Source organism: Quercus lobata, chromosome 11 (assembly GCF_001633185.2).
Source record: "Quercus lobata isolate SW786 chromosome 11, ValleyOak3.0 Primary Assembly, whole genome shotgun sequence".
Taxonomy (NCBI): domain Eukaryota; kingdom Viridiplantae; phylum Streptophyta; class Magnoliopsida; order Fagales; family Fagaceae; genus Quercus; species Quercus lobata.
In genome coordinates this window covers 14364491-14387970 of record NC_044914.1, presented here as the reverse complement: position 1 = coordinate 14387970, position 23480 = coordinate 14364491, and the positions used below count along the sequence as shown (strand labels likewise).

The window sequence follows — 23480 nt, the reverse complement described above, 5'->3', positions numbered from 1 at the left end:
ATAGTAATTAATTAATTAATTAGCCAAGTTATTAATTAATCAATTTATCATGCAAACGCATGGTAATACAAACAAATTACCAATAAGCTAATAATACAGTGGAAAATAAATAACACGGTGATTTGTTTATGAATGGGGAAAACCTACTGGCAAAAACCCCACCGGGTGATTTTCAGGTCACTACTCTCGAAACTCCACTATTATCACAACAAACGATTGCTAGTAAAGGAATCCTAGGTACCTTACCAACCTACAGTTGAACCCTTACCCCAATACCCAATTGGACTTGTTCTGTAGTGATAATTCCCCTTTCTAATGCATGGCTCCCAAGTACATTACTAACCAATCTGATGCGCGGATCCCAGTACGCGGCTTACTCCTTTGCACGAATCCTAGTACGTGACTAACTCCACAGCAACCCTTTGATTGTTGTAGTTGATTTGTAGCAGTTTCACATAGAAACACCAATAAGATCTTTAATGTTGGTGCAAGAGACTTTGTTTGGTTACAAAACCCAAAGGCGTACAAAAAATGCAGCAAGAACTCTTTCTTTTGTAGAAGGAGGCTAGGGTTTCAAAAAGAAAACCTTATGAAGCTCTCTAGGGCTAGGTTTTTCTTTTTTCGCCTCCTTTAAATAGGAGTTTAATGAGCTCTCCTATTCCAAATAGGTTTACACAAACCTTGGACTTTCCTAGTCCTATAAGGATTATACAAACCCATAAACAAATAGCCTTTTAGAATAAAACGTTTCTAGCTATAATCTGAAAACCCGTAAGCTCGGTCGATCGAAGAGTCTGTCGAGCTTTAATGATTCTTGACAAATCGAGCTTCTATCGAGCAGGTATCGAGACCTGCAGATTGCACTTTTCTTGAACAGTTCTTGAGTAGTCTTCATGTCTTCAAGTTAACCACTTGTAATGATCATCTTGAACCTACTTAGATTTACTCAAATACAAGTAAAGTGCGTTTTGTCAAAGGATATGCCAATTACATAAAAATATGTCCCCAACAGATTGAACTAATCTCCAAGTGGGAGATTTGTTGGGCTTTGTGGAACCTAGTTGTGTTTGATTCGGATGACGACCCGACCCAAAATAATATTGCGTGGTTTTTAATGGGAGATTTTCTAAGGCTTAGTCCATGGAGCGAAGGATGTAGAAAATGTTGTTTTAGTGATTAGGGTTTTGTTGTTGTAGATTTTGAAAGAGAAAAAAACTATACTGCCACACTTTATATTTTTTCCTGATAATAGTGAAATCCCTACAACTCCGTGAACGTAGGTAAATTACCGAACCACATAAATACTGTCTTATGCGTGTGATTGTTTTCTTTGGTGTGTGTTTTCTCTAAATTTTTGTTTCTCATAGGTTTGGGAATTTCTTATTCATTCCCTTCAATAAATTCATGGAAGCTCTGCAATGCACTCACTTTGCAGAAAGTTCTTCACATTTTTCATGGAAAAAATTGACTTTTGCCCTTTTTAAAAAAACAATCTAGCATTTTGCCTCCTTTCTCAAACTAATTAGGAAAATGACCCTCTTTTAAAATTCGATTTTCTCAAAATCAAGTTAAGCTCTATAGTGACGTTTTTAAGGAGCTTATAGTGACATTTTAAGGACATATAGTGGCGTTTGAAACTTGAGCTTCTTGAAATCGAGTTATAGGCAAAAAAAAGAAAACAAATTGCATGTAACTCGACTTCATGGAAATCTAGTTACAAAACGCCACTATAGGTCCTTAAAACATCACTATAGGTTCTTAAAACATCACTATAGGCTCCTTAAAACGCCACTATAAGGCTCCAAATTTTTTTTAAAAAAACTTGATTTTGAGAAAATCGAGTTTCAAAATAAGGACATTTCCCTAATTAGTTTGGGAAAGGGGGCAAAATGCTGAATTTTTTTTTTTTTTTTTTTTGAAAGGGGCATTTGCCATTTTCTCCCATTTTTCATCGTATCAGTATCACCTTGCACCAAGATCTCCATTTTTCTTTAGAATCTTCCCTTTAGCTTTGAGCCTACTCTGCTCCTGAGTCCTGACTAAGTAGGAATCCTTACGGATTATCGCTCCACCATTGATTTGTACTTCTTACTTGGTGATTCCTTTATCTCATGGGGCAACAAGAAATAAATTGGGGTTGCTCATTCTATTTATGTATAGAGGCAAAGTATCAAGCCTTGGCTAACACCACTTCTGTACTTCTTTAGATGCTAAGGTTGTAGCAAGATATGGGTTCACTCTTTCTTCTGTGTCTCCAAACAATTGCGACAATCGCATAATGATTTACATTGCACATAATAACTTTTTATGAGCGTACTAAACAAGTCGAAGTTGGCTGTCATTTTGTTTGTGATCATGTTCTTCAGGATTCTCTGCAACTTAAGTTAGTGTCATCTTATCAAAAAAAAAAAAAAAAAAAACCAAAACCTTACTGTCATGTTCACTTGTTCAGGACTAGCTTTACATTTTTACTAATCCCATTTGCCAAGATCTTTAGTGCTTAGGTCTCCAAACTCAAATCTGTTTCCTATGGCCATCTTGAGTTTGAGGGAGCTATTAAATTATGTTCTCATCAGTCCCCAAGCCTTGCACTCACTAATTGTATTTTACTGTACTTCATCTTTATGCTATACTTTTTAGAGTTGTGTAGTAATAGTATTATGTAGTACTGATTGTGAATTAGTAATACATTATCAGTTTCAAATTTCAACGAGGGTTTTTCTTTTTTTAATATACTTAAAGAAGGAAGAGAAATGAAAAAAAATTATTATGTGATATATGCTTAATGTTTTCATTAAAGTTTGGTAGAACATGGAAGTTTTTTTCTTCTTTTTTTTTTTTTTTTGGTGCAAGGCGTTGTGAACCTCATGGGACTAGCTTTATTGAAAAAAATGTCAAAAAGGAGGGAAAATCATGGAACTAAAGTTAAAGTGATTGAAGGTCTTTATTTTATTCAATTAATATAGGAGACTATGATAAAGTTTGATAAATATAATTAGTTTCAACTTTTTCAACATGGTTTTTTTTGTTTGTTTGTCTTTTACTTTTTACTATTTTTTAACTTAAGGAAGAGAAATGAAAAACAAAAATTATTATGTGATATATGCTTAATGTTTACATTAAAGTTTGGTAGAACATTCATTCTAAAAAAAAAAAAAAGTTTTTTTTTTTTTGGTGGGTGCAATAGGTCTTGAACCGCGTGGGACTAGCTTTATTGAACAAAAAGTCAAAAAGGAGGAAAATCATGAAACTAAAGTTGAAGTGATTGAAGGTCTTTAGATTATTCAACTGATACGAGACTATGATAAAGTTTGATAAGTATATTGACAAGTTAAATTTTTATTAATTCCTTCTTTTGACGAAGTAAAACCCACACTTCACGTTTGATTAGAAGGAAAAAGAAAAGCAAGACGTGTTTCGAGGATTAGCAAAACAGGACAATAAGGATATATATTGGGTATACAAATGTGAATGGGCTTCTCACATGAAAATAAAAAATAAAGAAATTAGAGAATTAACAGAAGAAAATTGAGCTCAAACTCATTTGCATAAGCTTTTAAATCAATTGGTGTCCTTATATTTGTTAACCCTTCATTTTGGAGTGTCCTCAAGCCATTACCTTCCCAAACTATTATTTCTCCAAATCCTTTGCTCCCTTAATTTCAATAACTTATTATTTTGAATGCATTGATGTTCTAGTGACAACATTATGGCAATTATATACTTGAGGGAGTGTTTGTGTAACTAACGGTAGATAAATATTAACCACAATTGGAGAAAGAAGCAAGAGAAGTAGGGGGATTATTAAATGGTGTTAAATGATGTTTGTGATTAGGGAGCAAATTGGATATTTTTAAGAAAAAATTGTAATACCTGGTATTAGCCCAAACCTTCGAGATTATTTTTGTATTTTATACTAAGAATGTATATTATATAGAGCAATATAGTTTCCGAATAACATCCTCAACAAATGATGCATTAAGCTAAACAGCAACATAAAAAAAAAGGAAGCAAAAGATCCTCCCCATGACCATTTTAACCACATAAATTACTTAATATATTTAAGATTGAATTTTTTTTAAGATAATGCAATGGTTGTTGAGGGAAAGGGGGAAATGAACGCTAAAGATCTATATTGGAAACACCGGAAAATAACTTATGACAAAACATGAAAATTAGTTAGAAAGTGAAAATTTACTACAACCTTTTTTCTTTTTTTTTTGGTTGGCTCCGCCCTTGGTTTTTGTGTCCTATACGTATTCAATTTGTTTTTTGTGATCTGCACTTATGCAATATTATCATACAATATTAACTCTCTCTTTTTTAATTATAAAATTATACAATACAATTCATATTAATATTTGTGAGAAGCCATATATATATGATGTTGTCATTAGGAGTGTGCAGCTAACCCACCAACCCACCAAAACCGACTCAACCCAATCTAACTCACTAGGTTGGATTCGTTTTTAGGGGTTAGGGGGTTGGGTTGGGTTATGAAAATTTTTTTAATAGTGGGTTGGGTTGAGTTCGGGTCATAACAATCACAAACCCACCTAACCCAATCCAACTCACCTATATATTTAAATTTAAATTATATATATTTAATATATATTATATAATTAATAATTTTTTTCTCTATTTAGCTTTTCCTATATAAAACTTAATTGCCTCGCAAACCCTAATAATCTTATTTCTCTCTCTACCACCTCCCATTCCCACTCTCCCACTCCATCTACTTCTATTTGTTTATAACTGAATTGGGATACTAACTCATGTATATTTGTTTATCAACTCAGTTGGATATATTTTGTTTATAATTGAGTTGGAATACTAGTTCATGAATATTTTGTTTATCAACTCAGGTGGTAGGTGAGATATATATATATATATAACTCAATTTAATAATAATAGTAACGAAAAAAATTGTCCAATCCATGGATTCAACCTAATCCAACCTGATCCATGTGGGTTGGGTTGGGTTGGGTTGAGTCGAAAAATCCCCTCAATCCGACCCATGCACACCCTTAGTTCTCACCACAAGCAATAATGCATCTAATAATTGAACGTTAGTGTATCTTTACTATAATCTATTAACCCATGGTTTTTTATTCTCGCATGTTCACTATGTTCATCTATTTTTTCTTATCCACTTTTATGTGTGAAAATGAAGATATTTATGTATCAATTGTAAATATTTGTGTGAAATAGTAGATGTAAATGAGTGTGAAAGTATGCTTTAATTATCTTTTTGGTTTTTTTTGAGAAACAATCTTTTTTATTTTTTGGTTCTCAATTGATCCCTCCAAACAGTGCATGATCACTAATCCTGATATTTATGTTTTTAACCCCTCCCGCTTGAAACAAGCTGAAAGACAAAACAAAAGCATTTTGCTTTTACGTTTGGGAAATATCCGCACTTTATTCACAGTTATTGTCCAGTGTGTATGAAGTGTGAACATTAGAAGTGTGAACATTGACCTTTTAGTCTTTAGATAAAGACTACAAACAGTTGACTGTTTAGTCATCATCTTCTTTTTCTATGTAACTCAACAAAAGCTGATTTCTCCATTTGTATAAATTAACATCTTTAACCACACTTGCTTGGTACAATAGCTAGCCTCACATCTCAACCTACTTACAGATAGAAACTCATGGAGATTCCTGCCTTTTTCTTACTTTTTGTGTTGTTGCTGTTGCACTATTTTATGGCTAGCTTAGCTGTGACAGTAAAAACCAACATCACCACAGACCAATCAGCTGTCCTTGCTCTCAAAGCCCATATCACCGATGACCCTTACAATATCTTAGCAAGCAATTGGTCTTCCTCTACATCTGTTTGCAACTGGATTGGGATCACTTGTGGTTCCAAACACCATAGAGTCACTGCCTTGAACCTTTCTCACATGGGTCTTACAGGAACCATTGCTCCACAAGTGGGAAACCTATCATTCCTCTCCCATTTATCCTTCAGAAACAACAATTTTCATGGCTCTCTGCCCAACGAGTTGGCTTATTTGGCTCACTTGGAAGTTGTCAGCTTTGGATTGAACAACTTTTCTGGAATGTTACCATCATGGCTTGGGTTCTTACCTAAACTTCAAGTGCTGTATGCTTATACAAACAGTTTTGAAGGTAGTATTCCAGAATCTCTAGGCAACATATCGTCACTGAAAGTACTTCATCTCGGCGAAAACAATCTTTCAGGTTGGATTTCATTTTCCTCCACTATCTTCAACAACTTTTTATCTTAAATTATTTTATTTTAATTAATGTTTATAATTTTGCAGACAACTTTTTATCTTAAATTATTTTATTTTAATTAATGTTTATCATTTTGTTATTTTTCTCTGAGAATATCTAACGTATTAGATATATGTATAATTCCTTTAATAGCGTGTAAATATCGTACGTTTATATACCCAGTATCTTGTAATTCTTTTCATAGCGCGTAAATATCACACGGTTCACCCCAAAAAAAAAAGAAAAAGAACACTCTTTTTACACAAAATGCCTTGAAGGTTTAGAGGGAGAGAGTTCGAGCTAAAGGGTTTAGCAACACATTAATGCATATATTTATAACTAAAAAAGAATCTCACATGATTATGAAACACACTACGAAGGAATTTTTTTTTAATTATGTGAGAGTGAGACGCACTATGAAACACACTATTAGTGCACTGTTCACCAAACAATAAAAAAAACACTATTAGTGCACTAGTGAGTACTAAATTATTGTTGTCTCTCTCCTATACCCTATGCCTCAAAATAATTCAGTCACTACTCAGTACTCATTGCTAGTGCACTACCCCCACCCACCTCTTGTCTCTGTCCATGTGGTCCACGGAATAGAGAAAAGTAAGGATGGAAAAAGCACTATCATCCTTTTTATCTGTTTATTGGAGAAACAAATAAATCAGAAATAGCAACTTCCAAATGCTTCTTCAAGGAGTTTGTGCTTGTTTGGCAACAATATTTTCCTTCAACTTTGTAGTTTTTTATTTATTTATTTATTATTATTTTTTTGTTAGTTAGAGGTGAGAGGTTTTAAACTTTAGATATCTCTGTCAAGAGTCCATTAAGACACACGACCCTTGACAACTCTTTAGCTGATTTAGTTAAGTCAACTTTTGGTAATTTTCTTTATGTTCTTATTTAAGAGGACTTCAAAATTTAAAATTTTTTTTTTAAAATAATGAATTTTGGGTCCAAAGAGGGAGGGTAGGGGAGATTCCAAATACTAACTTCGTTTTTTTAAGGTCTAGTTCCTACTTGATTGTTGTACTACCGCTTGAGGTTTTAGAAAATTTCCTCTTAAACAAATTGAAAGAAACTAAAAAAAAAAAAAAAAAAAGATTTTTAGAATTTATTTTATTTTCCTTAATTTTTTATAAGACAAGCATAAATGGTTTGCAATTGCATTTGATTTAATAGAAAGTAAAGAGATGAGAAAGTAATGAGAAGAAACTAAAGGAAAGTGATTTCTCTATTTAATCAAGTTACATATTGTGTGACTTTAAACAATGTCACGACATCTAATAAGTTTTTTTTTTATTGAATTAATATTTTGAAGCATACCATTGGATTACTTCTTCTCTATATTAAGATTTATTAATAGGTAAGCCAAATTTCAATTCAATCAACTGTTACTTTTTCCAACAAAAAAAAAATAAGTTATTTACTTTTGATCTATAAAATCATCTTTTATACATCTATTTAATATATAAAAACTGAAGCATATCAATTATTATTGTTACACTTCTATTGAGTCACATTAGCGTAACATTTCAGTCAATTTGGTTCATTTTGTTCTATTTCGGTCCAATTTGATCCAATTCAGTTTATTTTAGTCCTTTTTGGTCTACTTTAGTTCATTTGGTCCACTTCGGTCCATTTACTTATATCCACTTCATTTTTAAGCCATTTAAGATGTATAGAGAATGAACAATTTTTAAGGACCACTTCATTTTTAAGCCATTTAAGATGTATAGAGAATGAACAGTTTTTGAGGAGCACTAGAAATAAATTCTAACCACATATTTTATTATTTATAAAATGTTTCACTTTATACAACAAATCATAGGTGATAGGTTGATATTAGTTCTAATTTGAATCTACAACTTAAATTTCTTTTTTGCCCACTCATAACAACCCACCACTTATGATTTCTTGTGAAAATGTTGTGAACATAGCATTTTTTTTCTTTTTTTTAATGGGATAAAATTAATTGTTTTAGTTTCTAAATAAAAGCTCATAATCTATCACTAGTCAAACTAAGTCTACTAGCTCTTGATCACTTGTATGATATATTTTGAAATTTTGTAGGGAGGATACCAAGAAGTTTGGGAAACTGTACTTCCCTTGAGATAATTCACTTGGATGATAACAACTTTACAGGTACCATGATAACCAATTCAATTTAAATACTACTTCCCTCTGCTCCAACTTCCATTAGGATAAATTATTCTGTGTATTTGTTATATTATGCTCTCTTTTGACATAAAAGTGAGTTTCATCTGTAGGATCTGTGGGTCATGTACATGAGACTTTCTCTTTTGTTAAAAAAAGAAAAAATAAATAAAAGTATAGTAAACCAGGATTGCGAATAAGTATGGTGAATTGTGTGTACACAAGCTACAATGGGTTTTAATAAAGACCACAGATATTAGATAAGTAAAAATTTCCATGTTCATCACCATTGTCTTTTCTTTCTTTCTTTCTTTTTCTTTTTTGTAAAGAGCAAATGCTCTATATTACATCATTACATGTCTTACTAATCACTATAAATTTCTTACAAACTAATATGCCTGTTTATGGTGATTCCTGTAAACAAGAATACTAGTGTAGAACAAGCTTGGACAAACGAATTGAATAAAGGCTTAACAAGCCTAAACTGATTTCTATCTTTCCATATTACAAGACGTACCCTTAATTTTTAGTTTTTTGAACCTGTTAAAGGCACTTATTCGTTAATTGTTATGTTTTAAAGTAAATCCAAAAGTTATGATTTTTTTTTTTTCGGTCAACAAGGATTCAATTTGTTTGACATATTGTGGCAGGTGAAGTACCCCTCGAGAATGGGAATCTTAGAAATCTAATGGAAGTAACTTTAGCCAATAACAGCTTAACTGGTATCATCCCAAATGCAATTTTCAATTGCTCAAGGATTGAAGTCATTAGTCTATACATGAACCAGCTCTCAGGCCATCTTCCATCAAGTATAGGCAATTGGCTTCCAAATCTTAAGGTACTTTACCTATGGGGTAATGAACTAGAGGGAATAATCCCCAGTTCTATCTCAAATGCTTCTATGCTCACTGAACTTGAATTGGGTGCAAACAATTTCTTTGGCTCTATTCCTAATACTTTGGGAAACTTAAGGCATCTGGAGAGACTCAACTTAGTCAACAATTATTTGACTAGAGATTCGTCAACTCTAGAATTAAGTTTTCTTTCATCTTTGGCAAACTGCAAAAATTTGACAACTATAGTGCTAGCAGATAATCCATTGAATGGCACCCTTCCAATTTCCATGGGAAATTTCTCTACTTCTCTTGAAGAATTTGTAATGTTTAATTGCAACATAAAAGGTACAATTCCTACAGGGATTGCTAATTTAAGCAACTTGATGGCCTTACACTTACAAGACAATGAATTGGTTGGACATATTCCAACTACAGTTGGAGGAATGAGAAAGCTCCAAGGTTTGTATCTTCAACACAATAGATTGCAAGGATTCATCCCAAATGGTATTTGTCTTTTAAGAAACTTGGCAGAATTATTTTTAAATCATAATGAGTTTTTTGGACCAATACCAACATGTTTGGGAGGTCTTTCCAAACTTCAAAAGTTGTACTTGGATTCCAACAAGTTGACTTCCATACCCTCATCTTTTTGGAGTCTTAAAGATATACTGCAAATAAACATGTCCTCAAATTCTTTAAGTGGTCATCTACCATTAGAGGTCGGAAATTTGGAGCATGTAACAAATATAGACCTGTCATGGAATCTCCTATCAGGTGACATCCCTACTATTAGAGGCCTAGAGTCTTTGGCAAACCTTTCCTTAGCACATAACAAATTCCAGGGTCCTATTCCTCAATCATTTGATAAGTTGATAAGCATAGAACACTTGGATCTATCTGATAACAACTTGTCCGGAGAAATTCCTAAGTCTCTAATGGAACTCAAATTCCTCAAATATTTCAATGTATCCTTCAATAGATTACAAGGTGAAATTCCATATGAGGGTGTTATTGCTCAATTCTCAGCTCAATCATTCATGGGAAATGAAGCATTATGCGGTCCACCCAAACTGCAAGTTCCACCCTGCGAAAAAAGTGATGTTGGACAATCAAAGACAGCCACTACAGTTGTAGTAAGATATATTTTACCAGCAATGATAGCAACAATACTTGGATCAATCCTCGTATTTTTTCTGATGAGATCCCAAAAGAAACAAGTAAAACAAAAAGGTGAAGAAGATTTGTTACCTCCACCAAGGTGGAGAAAAATAACACACCTAGAACTTGAACGAGCAACAGACGGATTTAGTGAAAGTAACTTAGTTGGGAAAGGGAATCTTGGCTCAGTGTACAAAGGGACACTTTCAGATGACACATGTGTTGCAGTAAAGGTTTTTAATTTGAAAATAGAAGAAGGGTTTAAGAGTTTTGAAATTGAATGTGATGTATTGTGTAGAATTCACCACCAGAATCTTGTGAAAATCATTGGTAGCTGTAGTAGTACTAATTTCAAAGCTTTGGTACTAGAGTACATGCCTAAGGGGAGCCTTAAAAAGTGGTTGTATTCTCCTAACCACTTCTTGGATATGCTAGAAAGATTGAACGTGATGATAAATGTTGCATCCTCATTGGAGTATCTACATCATGGTTGTCCTTTACCCGTTGTTCATTGTGATTTGAAGCCTAGCAATATTCTCCTAAACAAAGATATGGTTGCACATGTGAGTGACTTCGGCATTTCAAAATTGTTAGGAGATGAAGACTCAATGACCCAAACCATGACATTGGCCACTATTGGTTATATGGCACCAGGTGATGTTACTACTTCATAATTCAATTTTATGTTTATACAGACACACACACAAAGCTGCCACAAAAAAATATGAATCATATTTCTTTTTAGCATCAAGTAAAATTATTGTATACTTTTTGACAATAAATTTTATCAAACTTGTAGAGTATGGATCACAAGGAACCATTTCTACATGCGGAGACGTGTATAGTTATGGCATTTTATTGATGGAAACATTCACAAGAAAGAATCCCACAGATGAAATGTTTGTCGGAGAAATGAACCTAAAACGTTGGGTAAAACAATCGCTACCCCATTTAGTAATTACAGTTATAGATGCTAATTTGCTAAAGAGAGGTGAAGAGCATTTTAATGCTAAGCTGGATTGTATGTTGTCCATAATGCAATTGGCTATGGATTGTTCAACAGAGGCACCTGAAGAAAGGATAAACATGAGAGATGTCATAACAACACTCAAAAATATCAAATCGAAGTTTCTAAAGGATGTCGAAGAAGATTGACAACAGGAAAATTTTCTAAAGTTTTTCTTTGTTTGTGCTTTTTGCTAACTATATTTTGTAGGTTATGATACTCCCTCAAAAAAACTTGTTGCAGTAAAATAGCTCAAAGCAATGTAAGAGCATAGTAATGATGAAGGATGTAGAATTGTCTTATATATTTAGGCATTAATTTACATAGTAGTGATGGTAGACAATGCAATGACTTAAAGTTAGCTACAAAAGAGTCAACTCAAATTTAGCATGTTAAATCACAATGGAAAAACAACAAGATGGTGTTTGTTATTTATCAAAAACAAGTATAGTAGATTAAAAATCCATCATCCAACTTATGAGAGAAACTTTATTGCTAGATTAAGTAGACAATATTAGATCTATTTTATCTTCTCTTCTTTCTTGGTTTGTTTTGCTTTTGCTTGTTTCTCTTGAGGCCAATGTGCTAGCTCACTCTTTAGCTTCTTGTACTTCTATACATAACTTTGTGGGATCTAGCACCATGTCCAATATCCTTCTTATTGTGCTAGATAGTAGGGATGGAAAATATAACCCAACCCATGGATACCCGATTCGACTCGACCCGCTAAACAATAGGGTCGAGTTTGGATTTTAAAAATCAAACCCAAAGCAGGTTCAGGTCGGGTCTAGGTTTATGCATACCTAGCCCAAACCTGACCTGTTTACATATATAATTTAAAAAAAAATATATTAAAGCCATAGTATATATACTTTATTTCATTTCAAATTTCATTTTCTAAACCTAACCCTTACCTCTCAGTCGCCCTCTCTCTCTCTCTCTTTCTCTCTCAAGCTCTCACCACCAGCCACTCTCTCTCGCCCTTAGATGCTACCCTCACGACTTCACTCTGCCTCACAGCCCCATGGCCTCATTCAGCCTCACACTCCCCTCACGGCCTTGTTCAGCCCCACGGCCTCACTCAGCCTCGTCGCCCCTTACCTCTTTCACTCTCACTCTCGTTTTCTCTCAGCCGCCCCTCACCTAGTCACCCTCACTCTCATTCACTCACCGACCCACCCTCACCCTCACTCTCATCACGTGGTGATTGCTATTTTTCATGGAGAAGCACGAGATTGTTAGATCGGAGTATGGGATTGTTAGATCGAAGAGAAATGAGATGATCAAAGGATGGGATTGTGTTTTCTGTTTGTGATTTGTGTGTGTGTGTGTCTGTGGGTTTTTTTTTTTTTTTTTTGTTTTTTTTTTTTTTTAATGAGTGAAAATATGTATTAACAAAGAAGAGCCAAAAAAACAAGTTGATTTGTGTTTCTGTTTATGTTTGGGTTTGTGATTTGTGATTTGTGTTTCTTTTTTTCTTTTTTCTTTTATGAGTGAAAAATCTGTATTAACAAAGAAGAGCAAAAAAAAAAAAAAAAAAAAAAAAAATTGATTTGTGTTTCTGTTTATGTTTGGGTTTGATTTTTGTTGTAAAATCAAAATTTTTTTTTTTTTTTTTTTTTATAAAGATTAGGTTAGATTGGGCCACGGCTTTAGATTATGCCCAGAAATGGCTTTAGGAGAAATGGCTGGAGGGCCTGCAATGGCCCAACCGAGCGGGTTTGGGGTTTAAAAAAAAAACCCATTTATTAAACGAGCTGGGTTTGGATAATGGGGGAGGACCTATGGGTCGGGTTCGGGCATCAAAACACTCACCCCAAAGCCAACCCATTGCCACTATTGCTAGACAGGGGAAGGATTCTCCCCCCACCCCCCCCCCCTCTTTATTCTTTAATAATTTATTTTACTTTTTTAAAATAAAAATTTGTAAATTAACACCAATAGGTTCATGAGAAAAACCATTTGAATGGCCAATTTTAATTTTTTTTTTTACTTTTGCTTGAGTCGTAGTGATTTTATTTTATTTTAGAACAAATTACAATTTACTCATTTGTGGTTTTGCTAAAATTTAAGTTGCCTACATATAATTTAAAATTTGACACTTTACCCACCAAGGTTTGACCAAAATTTAAGTTCTCTGCATGTGGTTTAAATCTCATGATGCAAGTGTGCTATTAGATTCTTTTTTATCTTATTTGATCTTGTATTTATATATTTATTGTTTTTTTGGAGAAGAGAGACATAAAAGTGGAGCGAAATTATATATTTAGTCTTCTTTTTAACAGAGTTGGGTTAAGGAAATCTAATTAAGTTAACTTTCGGTGGGTAAAATGTCAAATTTCAAACCACAGATAGGTTACTTAAATTTCAACCAAACCACAAGTAAGTTGTAATTTGCCCTTTATTTTATTTTTTTCATTTTTAACTTCTTGTAGAATATATGAACTTGTTCAGGATTCATAATTTAGTAAGATTACATGTTGTCCTTTACAAGTAGAATTGAGATTTGAATTCTCCTTATTATAGTAATTATCAAAATTTTAAAAAAGAAAAGAAAAAGAATTGGGCCATAAGTAGAACCATAGAAGTTAGTTTCCTATATTGGCTTTTTATTTATTTATTTATTTTAATCAATACATGAACAATATTTTTATTAAAATGATGCCAAATAAATAAAATTTTAGGAAGATGAATATACTATGTGTGTGTTTGGATTAGGATTAAAAATTAAAATTATTTCACGATTTAGCTTAGTTTTGCTACCATTTATGAGCCCATTGTACTTTTGACACTATTTATGGATTTTACTGTATTATTTCAACTAACTTTTACCTATTTTTAGCAATAATTTTTCAATTTCAGTAAAATAATCAGTATCTAAACACACCCTATATCTTTAGGTTTTCACTTACAACTAATCTGTTCAAAAAAAGTTCATTAGTTAAAATTATATATATATATATATATCCTAACAATTTCAAAACATATCTTACATGGCAGTGCCACGTCACAACACACAACTTAAAACAAAAAGACTAGGAAAAAGAAAACAAAAAATAAAATACTGTAAAATGAAACTAAAAACAATAGCATGTTAGAGCATTCCCATCAGCTGTTCTATAAAAAATGCCATTTTAACACATCAAAAGCCTACTTTACTATTTTACCACATCATTTTACAACATCTAATTTATCAAACGTTCTATTCTTCAATCTTATACATTAAAATAATATATACAACACATTAAAATATCATTAAAAAAAAACTTCAAACGGTAATATAATGCACAGCCCCCCACCACCACTGCCCATAGTAACCGGCCACCACCACCACTGCCCCTAGTAGCCGGCCACCACCCACCGCCATAACCCACCAATATCAACCCATTAAAACCCACGAAACTCAACCCACATCCACCAAAAAAAAAAAAAATCCCAAGCGATCTGAGATGGGCGGTGCTGCGTGGTGGACGCCGATCTGCCCATCCAAACCCACCCACCGCTGATCTATCCATTCGAACCCACCCATCGCCCAACCCAACCATCAAACCATAGCCAAAAAAAAAAAAAAAAAAAAAAAAAAAAAAAAAAAAAAAAACCCACGCGATCTGATCTGAAAGTGTGAGATGGGCGGTGCTGCGTGGTGGACGCCGATTGCCCATCCGAACCCACCCACCGCCGATCTTCCATTCGAACCCACCCATCGCCCAACCCAACCATCAAACCACAGCCAAAAAAAAAAAAAAAAAAAACCACAACTAGAGAGAGATCGGCGTGGAATTGATGCGTCGGTGTTGGCGTTGGCGTCGGCGTCGGTGTCGGCGTTGGCGTTGGCGTTGGCGTCGGCGTCGGAGTCGATGTCGGCGACGGCATGGAAGGGAACTGATGGTGAGGAAGAAAATATGAGGGGATGAGAATGAGAGAACCGATCGGTGTTTGAGAAAAAAATAGGAAGAAACTGACTGAGGAATGAGAGAGAAAAAATAAAATATTCATTAAAATTATAACACATATGTCCGTACGCTCTCAAATATGAGATTGAGAGCGTACTGTTCATGTGTTCCAAATTTTTTAAGATTTAGAACACCTCATGAGAGATGTTTTTTGATGTTTGGTGTGCCAAATGCCAAATATTTGGCATTTGGCACACCTGATGAGAGTTCTCTTAATCAGTGAATCTTCTCTTTGTCGCCGATGGTGCCGTTGTCTCTCTGTAGCCGTTGCCACTAGCATTCTACTTCTTCTCAAAGCTCAGTAATTCTAATAATGGCGTGACCCCCCATTCTCACAACCATGTTTCTCTCTCAGTCTTAGTAAGTTATGCCCACTTTTTTTTTTTTTTTTTAAATTTAGTACCTTTGACTTTTGGGAGCTTGGATTTTGAAAAATATGATTTCTTTTATTGCTGAATTTATTTGTGATTTAGGAACTATCATTTTGTATGAGAATGTTCTGCTTTATGAAATGGGCAGTGCTTTTGTTTGTGTGTTTGAGGTTATGATTTCATCTTTCTATTTTGCTTTAGATTAATTTGGTGCAGTGTGAAACTTGGAAAACATTTGTTTGTTTATATTTAATGAATCAAGTGAGATATTATATCATGATATAAGCTCTATAAAAAAAAAAAAAAAAAAAAATACACAGTAGCAATGCTCTCTAACAAAAAAAATCTTCCCATTGAATATCCTTGCGATTCTCTGAATCCATATATGGTAGAAACCCACTTGAGAACTTAATGCCAAGAACATGCTAATTGGTGAAACTGACAAAAACACATAGGACTGCTCCGTATTTTACTAGTGAAAAGAACACTAGAAGAACAAATGATCACGACTCTGTATAAAGTTTCTATAGAACAAGAACATGATATCACCCTCATATCCCTGTTTAAGAAGCGATAGCCAACTTATAAAAGAGTGTTTAGGAATACAAAGAGGTTGTCAAATCAGTTTATCTCCATTTACTATCTCATGTTTAATTCGAATTTTATTCCAAACAGAAGAATATGAGAACATACTAGATTTAGAGAGAATCCAGTGAACAGAATCAACACCTGTTATTCTAACTTGTGAAAGACCAGCTTGAAAAACTATCACCTCATCTGATCTATCTGGGGGATAGATCAAGTTATCATCTTGAAGAATACTCGAGAATTTAGCATCATAACTACTCATTGCTTCACATACCAATCTGAATTCAAACTCTGAAAACGAGGCACCTTTAGGATGCCAGTTACCATTCCAAATTATAGCTCTTACTCCATTACCAATAGAATGGCTAAACAAAGGTTTAACCATGTCTCTAAGCTTTAGTATCTTCCTCCAACCCCATAAGCAACTATTGGGTATGTGGACATACCAAAAGCTTTTGCCTTTTTAAGAGGTAGGTGTGCACCCATGCGACCCACAAGGAACCTGCCACTATAAAGAGATCCCATATATGCCAAGAAACATCAGTCATCAGCCCTATTCCAGTCCTGGAACTTTTTAAGCCCCGATCCTCCTGATCTAGGAGAGAAATCCACATCTCATGCAACTCTGATGCTAGGGACCATAGAACCAGCACCTGTCCATAAAAATCTGTTGAAGCACCTTTTGATCTCTTTGAAGACTTTAACTGGAAGAATGAAGATATTAGTTCATTCAACTTGTATACCACAGAGCATAGATTGTATGAGTTGTAACCTCTCTGCAAAAGAAAGTTTTCTGGCACCCCAGGAATTTATCTGGCTGAAATCTTTTCAATTATAGGCTTGCAGTCACTACTAAACAGTTTTCCATATATCAAATGCAAGCCTAAATATCTAAGATGCAGTTGGGCTTCAATAAACCACAAGAAAGATAATATCTGGTCCTTTGTACCTTCAAATTCCCCACTAAAGAAGGCTTCAGTCTTGCCGATATCGGCTTGAAGACATGAAGGAATTTTGAATTCGTCCAAGTATCCAACATAAAATGGTCAGTTGGAGCTTTTCACATCAAGGATGAAACTTGTAGCCTACTGCTTTTGTAGCCTTAGACATCATGAGCTTCATAAAGCCTCCATAGTGATAACAAACAAATAGGGGGACAAAGGATCACGCTGTCAGCTGTCTCAATCCTTTGCCACCCTTGAAATACCCCACAAGACTACCATTAAAGAAAACAGAGAACTTAAGTGAAGTGATGCAAACCTCAACTCATTGCACAATTTTTTCAGGAATACCACAGGCAGACAAGCACCTTAGAATAATTTTCCAGTCCACCGAGTCATTAGCCTTCATTAGGTGTACTTTAATATCACATCTACCTGGTCCCTTTTTATGATAGCCGTTCACCAATTCCTGAGCCTGCAAGAAAATGTCTCTGTCATGCTATGACCTGAAATAAAGGCATTCTGAACAGGACTAATGACATGTAATAAGCACAACATTAATGTGTTAGCTAATATTGTTATACACTTGATGATGTTGCAGCAAGGGATCGGCGTAAACTTCCCCATCCTTGAAGGATTTTGGGACCTTAGGGACCATGGATATAGTGTGGAATCAACCTCACCTAATAGTTTACCTAAGGAAAAGGAGTTGACAGCAGCAAGCATATCCCCTCTAATAACCTCCCCACACATGCTTGAAAAAATGAGCAGAATAGCCATCTGGACCAAGGGCTTTGTCCTGTTTCATTGAAAATATAGACCACTTGATTTCATCAACAGTAACATCCCTTTGAAGAACTTGTTTTTAATCCTCAGGAATACTATCTGGTATGAGCTGTGAAAGGCTCTCCAATTTGCTTTCATCTGTCCTTGCAGGACACCCAAGCAATATCTGGTAGAAACTATTAGCCAACTCTTGGACTCTCCTCCTTTTTTCGTCATATAAGCACCTAATTTGATTTTTTGCATTTCTAACATTCAGAATTTCATGGAAGTTAGCTGTTTTGGGGCCAGCTTTACTTAAAGCAATGAAACAGTAAAGCTCCTCCCTATCTTTCTGTAATAGTGACTGCTGACCTTGGAGGAGAAGTCTTCTTTTTACATCCTCTAGATCCTCTCTAGCTTTTTGGACTTTTAATGGAAGACCACCAAAAAATTCCTGGTTCAACTTCTTCAGCTCAACCTTAAGCGACTTTGTCTTCCTGCAATATCTAAACATGGGAACACCATTAATTTCTTTGCTCCAAATAGCACTAGTTATCAGCATATGCTTGCTGTTCCCTACTCCCTTAGTTGCTGCTTGCTTTCTGGTGCGAGAAACTTAGGATGTTATGTCCAGAAATCAAAGAACTTGAATGGCTTGGGGCCATAACTGATGACATTATGTAAAGACATATAAGCAGCAGCATAATCTGAAACACCTGGCAAAATGAATCCAACCCTAGTATGGGGAAGACAGTCAAACCAATAACAATTAAAAAACACCCTGTTTAACATCCTGTCTAGAAATTGATCATCCTTCCTCTTATTGCACCAATGTATGGATGATATCTAACACTTGTAGCTCCTGAAATCCTTGACAAAACTCATCCTCAAACAGAGAAGATTTCTTACCCTAAATCTCTCCTCTGCACCCCTTACACAGTTTAAAATAACCACCAAGCACCCAAGGCTTCTTACCCACTAGACATAAGATATTTCAGGTTACATAAATCAGACCATAGTTGTCTTCTAGTATCTCCATTATTGTAACCATAAGTGAAAGAAGCAGAAAAAGACTACCCCATTAACCATAGTGATTTCACAAGATGTACTTATCAAAAAAAAAAAAAAAAAAATAGTGATTTCACAAGATATAATGAATTACCTGATCAGAGCTATGGACAACTTTTACCTCAATAGCATCACAATTCCAACAAAACCAGATCTGCCAAGCTCATGGCAATCATAACTGTTAATGAATCCCCAATCAGGTACAATGCAATCTTTAGTACATAAAGCCTTCTCAGCCCTAACCTTTGTTTCAACTAGGCATAAAGCATTGAGATTATATCTTTTAACGTCATCTCTCACTTTTCTCTGTTTATACAATTATGCTTTGGTACTTGAAGGAATTTAATTACACTTGTCTAATATTAGTTTGCTTCTTTAAGATTTGTTGTTGACTTTCTTAAAAAAGTTGTGAAAGTTTATTTAAAAATGATTTACATTTCTTTAAATATTTTTCAGTTATCATTGCTAGTACTGTAATATACAAATTTATTCTATTTTATTTTAATATATAATAATTATTAACTTAGTTATGATGTCATCCCTTTTTGAATAACCTTTTTAGCCTGGTTGTTTGGTCTGGTTTTAAAACATTGACAGCTAAGCCAGTGGAAGTAAAAGTGGCATGTGAGTTTGTATAACATATAACAGAAAAAAACAACATGGTGACTCTACTAAGGTTACCTGAATGCCTGCAAATATGTCAGAGTCAAGTGCGCTTAAGTGCGCCTAGGCTCCAAGAGCCTTATGTGCTTAAGCGCGCTCCAACTCTGCCGATATATAAAGATACAAAGGCTCTGCTTGTTAATGGTTTGATATTTTGCCAAAGCAAGAGTTGGCCTAACATAGCATTTCAATATAAGTGAACTTATGCAAGGAATTCTTATTATTTATTTGCACAAATAATGCAATCATGCCCAGGGTTTGCTTTTGAGTTTTGGCTTGTTTATATATTGTGTTCACGCAGATTAATAATATGCTGTTCAGTGCAAACTTATTTTCTTATATTTGAGGATTAATTGTTTCAATGATGTAGCAGATGTTGGAGCCTTTGAGGTATGATGGAGTAGAAGTAGCAGTTGTTAAAACACCATGATTGTGAGATTGCCAAGACATTTGACACCAACACACCTTTCTCAAATTAAACGGAACCAGAAAAACCCATTAACAGCACCTCCAAATCTTCAAGAAGCCAAATACAAGTATCCCAATTACTGTCATAATGGTCCAGTCTATGCCACCGTCATTGCCATCCTTGGAAATGCTGGTCAGATTTGTGAGATGAAAGTGGTGATTGATTGGATGAAAGAAGACTCGTGTGAATGCAAGGATTCAGTCTTTGTTAATGCAATTAAAACCTATGCAAGAGCTGGATTGCTAGATGAAGCAGTCTCTCTTTTTAAAAGCACTCCTCAATTCAACTGCGTGAATAAGACAGAATCTTTCAATACCCTGTTGCAGATATTGGTCAATTAATGAATCTAAGCTTGAAGCTGCTCATTGTTTGTTCGTAGACAGCTCTTGTGGGTGGGAAATGAAGTCTCGGATTGGGTCTTTGAACTTGCTCATGGATGCTCTGTGCCAGAGGGATTGTTCTGATCTTGCATTATAAATCTTCCTAGAGATAAATTATCAAGGTTGCTATCCAAATAAGGAAAGATATCGGATTCTAATGAAAGAATTGTGTGAAGATGGGAGGTTCAATGAGGCCACCCATTTGTTGTATTCAATGTTTTGGACGATATCTCAGAAGGGTAGTGATGAGGATATTGTAGTCTATAGAACCTTGTTATATGCTTTATGTGATAATTGGGACATTTAAAATGCTATGGAAATTCTTGATAAGATTTTAAGGAAGGGGCTAAAGGGTCCTAAGCGATGTTTCCACCATCTTGATCTCAGTCAGTGTAGTACTGGTGAAGATATAGAAGGCACCAAGCGTTTGATTAATGAAGCTTTGATCAGAGGTGGGATTCCGAGTTTGGCTAGTTATAGTGCTATGGCTATTGATTTGTACAATGAAGGTAAGATTATTGAGGCGAACAAAGTTCTCATTCAAATGCAAGAAAGAGCATTTAGGCCAACGAACTTGATTTATGAAGCCAAGGTGGCATCATTGTGTAGGGGAGGAAATGTTGATGCAGCAGTGAGGGTAATTGAAGAGGATATGAAGGGAAATTGTGTACCAAATGTAAGGTCATATAATTGAAGAGGAAATGGAGGGTAATTCAAACCCCCTGTTGACTTGAATTTATTTTTGTTCCCCTCTTTGATCCCTCTATAACTCATCTTCTTCATTAATCATATCAGAAAAGTTAGGCAACCATGTTAGAATAGAAGAAGTGATTGGTAGGCAACCATAACACCCCCCCCCCCTCTCTCTCTCTCTCTCTCTCTCGGCGAGGCTGATTTCCTTAAATCATATCAGAATAGGAAACGATAAAATAAGAGAGAGATTGAAGTTGGAACGATTGGAAGAGTAAAATGATCCAAGATATCTTGTCAATATCTAAAATTTTGGATACAGTATGTTGTGAGTTGTTGCCTCTGTACATTTTTCCTTACTAATGTCTGAGCATATGAACGGAGAACTTGTGCATTAAAGTTTAAACTTAAATATAAGTTTTTTCTTTTTTTTTTTTTTGATAATCAACTTAAATTTAAGTTAGCAATTATAATTATAGAGTCATATTTACTATTGGAAGGCTTATATGTCTTCTGTGAAGATTTTCTACTTCAAAAAATTGAAGCTTATACATATATGTGTAACATGTTGAATGTGAGAAAAGTAAAAGGTGTAGGCAGTGTGGCTAGGGGAAAACTATTCTGCTGTTGAAATACAATACTCACATCTTGGAAAATTTTGCCAAATAGTACAATTTTAAAAAATATTTAGGAGAATAGCACCCATTGAAGCTATTTAGTTATGCAGAACAATTTTAGAACTCGAGCTTGTCAAATGCGAGTTCCAACTCAAACTCAAGTTTATGAAACTCGAGTTCCAAGCAGTATGGACTCGAGTTCTAAGTGAAACTCAAGTTTGCATCGAGGGAAGTCATCTTTCCTAATCATCTCTTCATACTCATATCTATCATGATCAACATCGACTTCGTCTTATCCCTCTTAGAGATGGAATATATTTATATTGATAACTGGATCTGCAAACCTTCATTGAAGACCTTTTGATTCCTGTTGTACCAAATTGCCCAGGAGGTTACAAAGAATACTTCCAGGTCTTGATCAGATCCCTCCTTCAAAATTTTTAGAGCAGCATTTGTAATTTCCAAAAGCTAACTTCCTCTCATGTTCATCGGACTCCCTTACCATCTGTCCTTCACATGTTTTGCTAACTCACATTGAATCAAAACGTGGGTTATTGTCTCCATTTCTTGATCACAAATAGGGCACATAGGGCTGATATTTACCTCTCTTCTGCTCAAATTCAGTCTAGTTGGGAGGCCATTCATGCATGCTGTCCACACAAAAATCCGTATTTTACTTGGAATCTTCAGATGCCATATTTTCTTCGAAAGAGGGGTTCTCAAATCGCTAGATGAACTTTCACTAGTCTCTTCACTCTCCACCAAACTTCAAGCGATATAATATGCACTCTTTACAGTAAAGTCTCCTCTTCTATTGCTGGTCCAAATGAGTTTGTCCTCAGGTAAATTGTAACTCAGTGGCATGTTTAGGATCGTATCAGCTTCAAAAGGAAGAAACACAGCTCGAATAAGCTTAACTTTCCACCTCCTAGTTTCATGGTTTGTAAGGGCTGAGACCATTGTGAAGTCATCAAAAGGTCTAGGAGGAGAAATGACCTTGTATGTAGTAGAAGTAGGAAGCCATTTGTCTTCCCAAATGTGTATTAACCGACCATTCCCCACTCTTCATCGTGTGCCTTTCCTTATAACTTCCAAAGCTTGAAAAATACTACGCCAAATGTATGATAGACTATAGCCAAGCTTGAGTTCAGGAAATCCCCAAATGGAAAATACTTTGCTCTATAGATCCAAGCTATTAGTGAATGGGGATTTGAGAGCAATTGCCAACCTTGCTTTGCTAGCATGGCAAGGTTGAAGGCTTGGAGGTTCCTAAATCCCATGCCTCCTTTTAGCTTATATTTGCAAAGATTCATCCAACTGACCCATGCCATTTTTGACTCTTGTTCTCTTTGTCCCCACCAAAATCTTCTCATCATGCCTTCAATTTCATCACAAAGCCCTTTGGGGAGGAGAAAACAACTCATAGTAACATTTTTTCACTGCCTTTATGAGAATCTCTCTTCCTCCCATAGATAACATTTTTTCTTTCCATCCGGACAATTTTTTTTCAACTTTCTCCTTTACTTCAGCAAATACCTCTTTTTTGGACTTCCCAATGATGGAAGG

At 34.8% G+C, this 23480-nt stretch overlaps 1 protein-coding gene and 1 pseudogene across 1 annotated transcript; both read left to right on the top strand.

The window, feature by feature from the left end:
• Window positions 1–5507: 5507 nt before the first annotated feature.
• On the top strand, window positions 5508–12098 carry LOC115967719 (putative receptor-like protein kinase At3g47110). The gene is made up of 4 exons (XM_031086852.1): window positions 5508–6207; window positions 8326–8397; window positions 9060–11057; window positions 11203–12098. The coding sequence occupies exons 1-4, from the start codon at window positions 5655–5657 to the stop codon at window positions 11556–11558; spliced, it is 2979 nt and encodes a 992-aa protein (XP_030942712.1). The 5' UTR covers window positions 5508–5654; the 3' UTR covers window positions 11559–12098.
• Window positions 12099–15589: 3491 nt separating this feature from the next.
• On the top strand, window positions 15590–21423 carry LOC115969252 (annotated as a pseudogene).
• The last annotated feature ends 2057 nt before the right edge of the window (window positions 21424–23480 follow it).